The sequence below is a fragment of the Pygoscelis adeliae genome, unplaced genomic scaffold (genome assembly GCF_000699105.1).
Source record: "Pygoscelis adeliae isolate BGI_AS28 unplaced genomic scaffold, ASM69910v1 Scaffold166, whole genome shotgun sequence".
NCBI lineage: Eukaryota > Metazoa > Chordata > Aves > Sphenisciformes > Spheniscidae > Pygoscelis > Pygoscelis adeliae.
In genome coordinates this window covers 2,273,095-2,281,633 of record NW_008825156.1, presented here as the reverse complement: position 1 = coordinate 2,281,633, position 8,539 = coordinate 2,273,095, and the positions used below count along the sequence as shown (strand labels likewise).

Sequence of the window (8,539 nt, the reverse complement as noted above, 5' to 3'; positions counted from 1 at the left end):
GCCTGCCTTTGCCCCGGCCCCTGCCTGGGTGCGTCCAAAACAAGCACAAAACCATCAGATGCCTCTTCCCTCAGAAACATTGCAAGGAGGAAGCAGTGTTTGAAAGGTGTGGGCCAGGGAGGAGCGGTGGAGACAAGGTTTTCCCCCAGCGCCACAACCCTCTGAGCCAGCAGCATCCCTCCTTGGCATGCCCAGTTTCGAGCCAGCCGTAACTCTGCAATTTGTAGTAGCACTTGGCATGGCATCAGCCCAGGATGGACGGGCAGAAGAAAGCCCTGGGCAGCCCGTGGCTTTCCCGACGTACCATGACTCCCTCCTGACTGTCCATGCCGCCCCGTGGGCCACCTTCATCCTGCCCTGCTGTCCTGCCCTGCCATGCGGAGACTGTCCGTCCCGCTGACCGGCAAGCTGACCTAACAACATACGCAAGCGGGGAGCAGGGTGAGGCAACTAAACCCGTTTTCCTCTCTGACCAAAGCTTGCCTCCGGGCTTTAAAAGCCAAGCAATGCTCCGGTTTTCCTCACAAAGCCCTTTTGAGAGGAGCCTGGATGAATTCCAACTTGGCTGTATGTCCCAAAGCCACTTGGTGCCCTTCCCCCCCTGGCTGTCCGTCCTTGCATGAACATCGCTTCAATTCATGAAACAGCAGATTTTCTTCCCATCCGAGTGCAGGGGCTGGGACATCCCCAGTCCTCACCTCCCCGGGAACTAAGTGGTCCTCCCATGTAGAAGTATTGCACTCGGAAATCACGGGCTCCCAGCATTTGTAGGAGATGCAGTGGTCAGCTCTACAAATAAACTACTGAAGTGACATTTAGAAAAGCTCTTCATCCAGAACCACCTCAAAAGTGCTTCATAAACTTCACTAAGGGGCTGTGCAAACTGTAACTCCCATTCTCAGTAGTGTCTGTGCAGAGGTATCTGCTCAGATGGCTGCTAGGGAAGACAAAGGGTGCAGGCTGGCATCCCAGAAAGGCTCAACTAGAGCAGAGAAACTCTCGGGTACCTGGTGAACGTGGCTTGGGGAGCAAACCCTGAAAGAGCTTGAGCAAAAGACACCAAACTGGGTTAACCCAGCTCCATCCTGGGACAAACTCAGCAAGGCTCCCATGACAATAATGTAGGCATATTTCCTTTGTTGACAGAAGAAAAAGCCCAGGTATAAAGATTTGTGTGTCTACTACTGCATTTTAGCCCCCTTGTACAGAGAAATATAGTTTCAACTCAAACACGGCCAAAATGTAAAGAGCGGGGCAATTACTGCATCAGGTAAAACATGTTTCCAAAGCGCGATCCAGAATACCCTCCTGAGATGCCCTAATTTAAAAGGCGTGAACGAACAGCCCCCTCAGTCACGCTCACAGTGGAAAAGAAGCTTTTTTTTTTTTTCCTTGAACATATCTTGGGTTCACATGGAAAAGAGAGTTTAGGAGAGGCTTCCCTTACTGCATCTGGCACTATGGATGTCAGCAGGTGGCACAGGACCGGGAGCACTGGGTCGCAGGATGCTTGCTCAATGTTGTTCAAGCTCGTCCTGTATTAGCTCTGCCAGTCCCCATTCATCCACTCTGCTGACACCCACTGCACGCAACTGCCAAGTCAGATTTCCTGGGGAATCGGGCATTTGCCATGAACGTACCCCAGCGCTCGATAGCAGCGGCATGAGCTGGGAAGCACCTGATGGACTCAAAAATGAGAAAAGACCAGTCTCATCTTTTTTGATGAGTCTTACCGGTGTCGGAGGAGGGGACGGCCTTGGTGAGGATGCTGTCGGTGATGGTGCCCAGCGTGCTGAAGGCGAACACCAGTGGCACCGCAATGATGCAGTAGTGCCACACGGTCCTCATCAGGGACTAAGGGACAGGACCAAACAGACCACGGATCATTAGAGTGCACAAGTGGTGACTTTGTGGCAAGAAACAACCTAGAAAAACATCACAAGCCAAACCCATGACTTAGATAAATTGTGGGAGCCACAACTGATAGATGATGGTGCGGCTTTGGCCATTGCAGGGTCTTTCATAGCCCACCATTTGTCTGCAGCAAATTATTCCAAGCATGCAGTGCAAGTAGCAAACGATACCCTCCAATCTGGCAGCACGTTTCTCCGGCACTGCTGCGGGTATTTTTAGTGTCTGGGAATTAGTGACGAGCGCGCACCCTTCCCCCCATCTTCTGTCTCTTGTCCAACTCCTGAGGAAACGTTGAACAGCAGATGCATGCGGTGTACTTCAGGAAGCCGCCATTACTTATACAAAACAGCCTAGAGAAGGCATTTCAGTTCATTATCATAAATAATTAAAACCAAACTGAGCTTGTCAAAATAAATGAGCGCAGTGCATTATGTAACGCCATACCTTTGGGATTTCTAATCCTGTTCTGCTTCTTCCTTGCTAATAAATTCACCAAATTCAGTAATCTGGAATAGGTCTTCTGACCATAAGTGCACATTAGCGAGCATAATTAGGGAGAGTAATGATTTTGTTATTGCACATATTCTTAGTGGAGACATCCCTCCAGCTGTTTAACACTGAAACAAAAGTGGTGAAGCTCCCTAAGCCGTGGGGCTAGAGCGGCTCTTGGCTCATTCACAAGCCCTGCTGGTCAAATGAATGGATTTCTCTGGGGCATGGAAAGGAAATTCCCCCTTTCTTGCAAGTCTCCTGCCCTGACCCGTGTCTCAAGGTGTGTTATTGCAGCTGGAAAACATTTCTGTCACTGGTTTAGCCACAAGTTTCATTCTCTGGAGCTCTCTCTCCTACAATCTGGTCCCTGCCTCTTGTACAGAAGATGGAGAAGCCCAGAGACATTGCTCACTAATGACTTGGAAATATTGAGGTTTATTCCTAGTTCTCCTCAAGACTCACACACAGCCAGGTTTCTCTCCTCAGAGGAGCTCTTTGGCTACATTTTGGTTAAGATCTAGGCACTTCTAGTTGAGGAACCAGAGAACAAAGACAGAGGAACAGGTATTTGGTACATAAACATTCAGATGGAGGGAGACTAATTCCATGCTAGAGCAAATGTCATTGCAGGACAACATTGCAGAGCTCATAGGAAAAAACAGCTTTAACCCTCCCCTGCCTTGTATGAATCCCCTCATGGGCTGAAGCAAGTGGGCAGAAAAGAGCTGAGCCAAGTCTGTGCATCCTGTAAAACCAGGGGAAATGGCTCCTCGCTCCTGTGAGACTTGGAAAGGATGGAGCCAGGCAGAGCCCAGTCTCTGCTACTCCTCAGCTGGGTAGGTAGCAGCCTTTTTGACCTGAGCAGATCTGAAGGCATTTTTCAGGTGAGTGAGGCAGAACCAGGAGTTTTAGCAAACAGGCTCAAAAAGCAAACGCCTGGGAAATGCAGGCAGCAAGGCAGGACGAGGCACAACCGTGCCTTCAAAGAGAAAAACTTCCCCGTCGCAAACGCCAAGCCCTCCTACACCCCTGCCCACGTGCTCCCGGCTTGCATCTGCAGATCAGACACTGGCTCTCCCCTCCTCTCCTTTTCCAGATGTTCTTGTCGAGCTCACAGCCCGCCCCTTCCCTTCTCCAGCTGCCGATTGCTGGGAACTACCTGCAGCCTCTTCCCAGCTGCACCGTCTGTCTGCTGCTACTGGTGCCCACCTTCCAAAAACACTTCAGCCCACCTCCCAGTGATATGAAGTTGGGTTTCAGAGTGTCTTTTATTAACAGCTAGCTTTCTCCTTGCTTCCATGCTTTGGGGAGGGGATCTGCTTCGTTTGGAGGCCCATCCTGCGGCAAGGGCACAGCAGGCGGGATGCTCCTCCGCCGGCGGCTGTGCAGGATTAAAAGCTTCACGCATTAATCTCTGCATTTGGGGCCTGCCACTGTGACAGCACTCATCCCCGCCCAGACGGAAAGCCACCCCAGAAACGGATGTTTCCTCGGCAGCCACTCAAACAGAGCGCTTTTTAATAAGGCGTCCCTGGTGCAGAGGATCACAGCTGCGTTTGCCTATGAATAGTTCTCATGGAAAGTCATTGCTGACCCTTGTCCCCAGGCCTGCGCTGTCAGGATGTCCACAGCCCTCCAGGCTTGGTGTAATTGCCAACTCTAAAATGAACTTCCAGCAGCGATTTCCCTTCCCCGCACAGCCGCTGTGAGCCTCCCTGCACTAGGACATTAGCCGCTGCAAGCTGTGCTGCCCCGTGTGCCCCTCCGCTGCCATTGAGGCTTTCTCTCCTACCTCCAGCTGCCTCCAGCCTTCCCTCTCAGTGAGACCTTGGTGCACAAGAGCCATTTACTCCATGGTTGCCCCTCTGCCTGATTGCTGTGGGACTGGACTTTGGCATAGGGAGCCAGTCCCAGCAGCACTCTGCCCTGTGCCCGGTTAGGGGTGCTCAGGTCTCCAGATGGGCCAGGTCCACTTTGGTCCCACGTAATTGCTCCCACCCATGACCAAAAAACAACGGCGAGACCTTCAAAGCCCTTCCTGGGCCATGCTCAGGAGCACCAAGCCCTGTGCCGATGTTCCATTCTAAGGTGGCACATTGATGCCAGCCAAAAACATGCAACACCAGCCGGGAGGGACCCTTCCCAAGCATCCCACCACTCAGCAGCATCTCTGAGAGCCCCAAAATCCCAGAGAGGGGGACCGCGCTCCATCTGCAGAGCCAACCCTTCGTCTGCATCCATCCTCCTTTCCGAACCTCATCTCGGACACGTGATTTAGCCTCAGATTAGCAGAGATACGTAGGTGCCTCATCTCACCCGTGTAGCTGGGAACCATGAGCCTCAATACCCTCCAGGATTTGGCCCTGACCTCCCCGTGGCTGCAGCGTGGTTGTGGGAATGGCAACCATCCTACCCGCACTGGCGGGAGCACCAGCAACCTGGCAGCAAGGCTCAAGGCCAAATCCTGCAGGGAACATCGAAAGGTTCATGCAGCTCGACCATCCTTTGGGCCCATAGGTGTGAACCCTTCCTCCGTCCCCATCGCCTGGGCAGAGCTATTGGTTCCCCGAGCGTGGCTTATCCGAGCAAACATGATTACCGGCAGAGCTGCCTATGTCAACTCGGTTTTCCAATTACCGTTTGAGATTGGCATCAACTGTCGCCCATGCAGATACAACTGGCAATGGGTAACATCACTCATCCCAAAATGGAGGAACAAAATTATTGTCCTGCTACCCCCTTCTCCAAATACTCTCAGCTTGGGGCAATTAGGCAAAAATAAAGCCCCAGAAGAAGAGCACACAACTTCCACTGTCTCGCAGCAGCGTACAACCACAATGATTTTCCCCCATAATCTTCATTTACTTTCTGGGTTCAGGAAATGCAGTCGCTGACAAGACTGAGGGCAGGATTTCTATGCAAATCCAGTGACTCAGGAGGGACTTAATGAGTTTCTGTGCGAGATTTTTTTTTAATCCCCGTATCTATTACTCATGCAACTCTTTATCGTTATTTGGCACGGTGCTTATGCTGAGCACGGCTCTGTTTGCACAGAGGCCCAGGAGAGCTGGTTTCCCCCCGCCACAAGGACCACCCAGCAAAGCCAGTGGTGGCATTTCAAGGGGCAGAGCTTGCAGCCAGGTCTTACGGACCTTGTGTTGCTGCATTATTAAAAGGCACCATGGATGATTTCACGCCGAGCCTTACCATGCCTAGGCCCACGCCAGCAAAGACGAAGACACTTAGCCTGAGCAGGGTCCTCTCCGTGCAGTGGTTAGCGAGTTTTCCAACAACCAGACCCTGGACAACCTGGGAAAGCAGCACACAAACACCATTAAGCCTGATGTATAACAATTTAAACAAGCTCGAAAGAGGACTACTACAGTGCTTCAAGCAAATGAAAGGCAGCAAATGGGTTATTCCCTTGCTTTTTTTTGGAGAAAAAGGGACCTCACTGTCATGGTAAATGGCTGGAGGACACGATCCATTATTTCAAGCATTTTGCATCCTAGGGATAGATCCATCCCTTCAGCTGAAAGTCTTTACTCAGAGTGCACGCCTGAGTTTACCATCACTGCCTACTCACCAGCGGTGATTGAAACTTTCTAAAAACGCTTGCAGATACAAATGAAATTTTCCATCTCACTCATGATGTTTTTGTGAAATACAATTAAAACTAAGGTCTTCATTCTTGGCAAGTACTTCCAAAGAAAAACTGTACATTTGTATGCAGAGGAGGAAAATGCCTCCTTTCCTGTACCTTCTCTTGCCATTATTTTAAACTGTAAATACACAAATTGGGTGGTTCATCGTTTTTAGACAGGAAACAAGTATGATGGAGATGCTAATAACCAGCCCCAGCAGTATGCGCAGACGTGAGGGATGGAGAACTGGTTTTACAGATTTGAAATAAAACCTGGGGGAGAGGGGGAGGGAAGGAGGAGCAAAAAAATTTAAATCCCAGGAAGTATTTGGCTTTTCCAGCACTTTGCAGAGCAAAGATTCCCTCTTTTATTTCTCTGTTTGGCATCTCTCATACTTCAAGTAACGCTGGCCCAAGTGGACATGAGAGGACAGAGGTGGGAAGACATCACTTTGAAAACAAACCCCAACCGACTGCGTTTCAGGGGAGGGACAGATAGGAATCTACCGAGTTTTCCCTGCCTTGTAAGGGTTTGTTTGATCCAAGTGAAAACCCCTCCGACTTGAAAGAAGAGCTCTAGTTCAAACTGCTTTGTTTGGTGCAATGGCTTTGTTTCAATGGCAGTCCAGCCTGGAGAAAACCTCGGTGCCCTGCCTGGACCTGGAACGATGCTACGCCACGCTTAGCCTTGCTGTGTTAGTCCTAAGGGTGAAACCGAAACTCAACTGAAAGGAAATGAGTGCACAATGAATAAGAAAGTTATTAAAAAGAAAGGAAATGTTAATCTATGACAAGCAGTCCAGAAAAAGCAATTTAATTATTAAAATAAAACAAAAAAGCAAAAAGTAAATAGTAATAGAGTGAAAATAAAATAAAGTTGACATAAAGAAAAATAGCTACAAATTGAATATATTTCCAACAAGCTACAACTTAATGGAAAAACATAAAAATTTGACTTTTCACATTGCTTCAGGGCACAAGCCATTTTTGACATGAGGGCACATTGCACCAAGCAGACATTTTGGTTCCCAGTAGATGCTTTTTCTGCCTCCTTTTTGTCCCTATCCCCACCCTCAGGCAGGGCTTGAGAGCTCGGCTCACGTGTGCCCAGCCACCATGTGACGGTGGCATGGGCCCCACATGTCTCTCCTGGGTTGTGTCACCCGCCAAGTGGCCTCGAGGACACTGGCGGACCTGCTGCGGTACAATGCTTGGACGATGCATAGGGTGACCTGAGTCATCCCGGCTGAAAGCCTTGCCGCGAACATGGGAGGAGGCTGATACCAGCCCCAGTGGCTCCTACTTGGGGTTTGGGGGTGGGGGGGTGGGTGGAGGAGCTGCTGAGTAATGCTTCATTAAGCTGAGTGCTCCTAAAATGCAGAATCGTCATTAACTTTTTGCAACTTCCCAGTCCCTCCTGCCGGCTCGCCCCAGCCAGGGCTGTGCTGAGTCACGCAGGACGGGGGCTGAGCCCCATTGCAGGGCATGGCTTGACTCAGCGGTGGCATCACCCGAACCCCAGTTCGGCTCTGCTGAGCCACCGGAGGAAAGGAAACGTTTCTCAATTTGCCCAGACTTGAACAGCATATTTAACTGGGATACACCATGCAGGTGCAGCCCGGTCCCTTCCCTTCCTTGAGTCATTGGGGTAGATCATCAGCAACTTCCCAGAGCAGTCTGGTCTGATGGCCATGGGAGTGGCGTACACAAAAATGTCTCCATCACTACATGTGAGCACCTAAGCGCAGGGAACAAGTGCCGCTGCAGCAAAGCAGGCAGGACCTGGAGATGGGCAAACCAGAGGCCACCAGGGCTGTCCCCAGAGTGAGCAGGGCAGGGGGATGGTCCTTGTGCCAAGGCTGGCATTCAGCATGGGCTTCCCCATCACTCAGACTGGGACAATACAAGCATGCTGAACCAAACAACTAGGTGCCAGGACTTTTTCCAAGGCCAAGCGTCAGCCCAAGTCACCTGCTTTCCCTTTGGGCCTGAGCAGCCATCCTTGGGTTATACAGACTGCAGCCTCCCCACTGGTTATCTGGGCTGCTGGACTTCCCTACCCAGCATGGTCGTTGCTGATCCAGCCATGAGCCCCAGGCAGGCAAGGCCCATCATCTTAATTTTGGACACCATCAAACACCAGTGCCTTGATTTAGGCGCTGGATAATGTTTCCAGTCACCGGGAGCTCCGGCCTCACTTCCAGTCTGAATTGAGACCTGAAAACCCATTACTTCCAGCCTGCAATTTTCCCTGGGCGTGCAGTCCCCTGGTTTGCATGAGCGGCAGCCGCCCGCACAGGCACATTTGGGAAGGAGGAATTAAAAGGTGGATGTTCATGTGCACTCGCCCATGTAAGGTTTTGGATGTGTCCTGCCATTGCCAGGGGGTAGCGGGGGCATCCTGGATGATTTGGCTGTCATCACTCCCATGGATAAGCCCTGGTGGCACTGAACAGGCAGCAATGGAATTTACCCTTATTTTTATTCCTG

The 8,539-nt window shown here is 50.8% G+C and overlaps 1 protein-coding gene across 1 annotated transcript in view; it reads right to left on the bottom strand.

Annotated features, from left to right (window-relative positions):
• The window catches only part of SLC22A18 (solute carrier family 22, member 18), a 65,410-nt gene that overhangs the window by 5,220 nt on the left and 51,651 nt on the right, over window positions 1-8,539 (bottom strand). The window contains exons 8-9 of the mRNA XM_009328533.1: window positions 5,614-5,715; window positions 1,734-1,854 (exon numbers count right to left, since the gene is read on the bottom strand). Of these exons, the coding sequence (XP_009326808.1) occupies window positions 1,734-1,854; window positions 5,614-5,715 (223 nt within the window). The remainder of the gene's footprint in view (window positions 1-1,733; window positions 1,855-5,613; window positions 5,716-8,539) is intronic.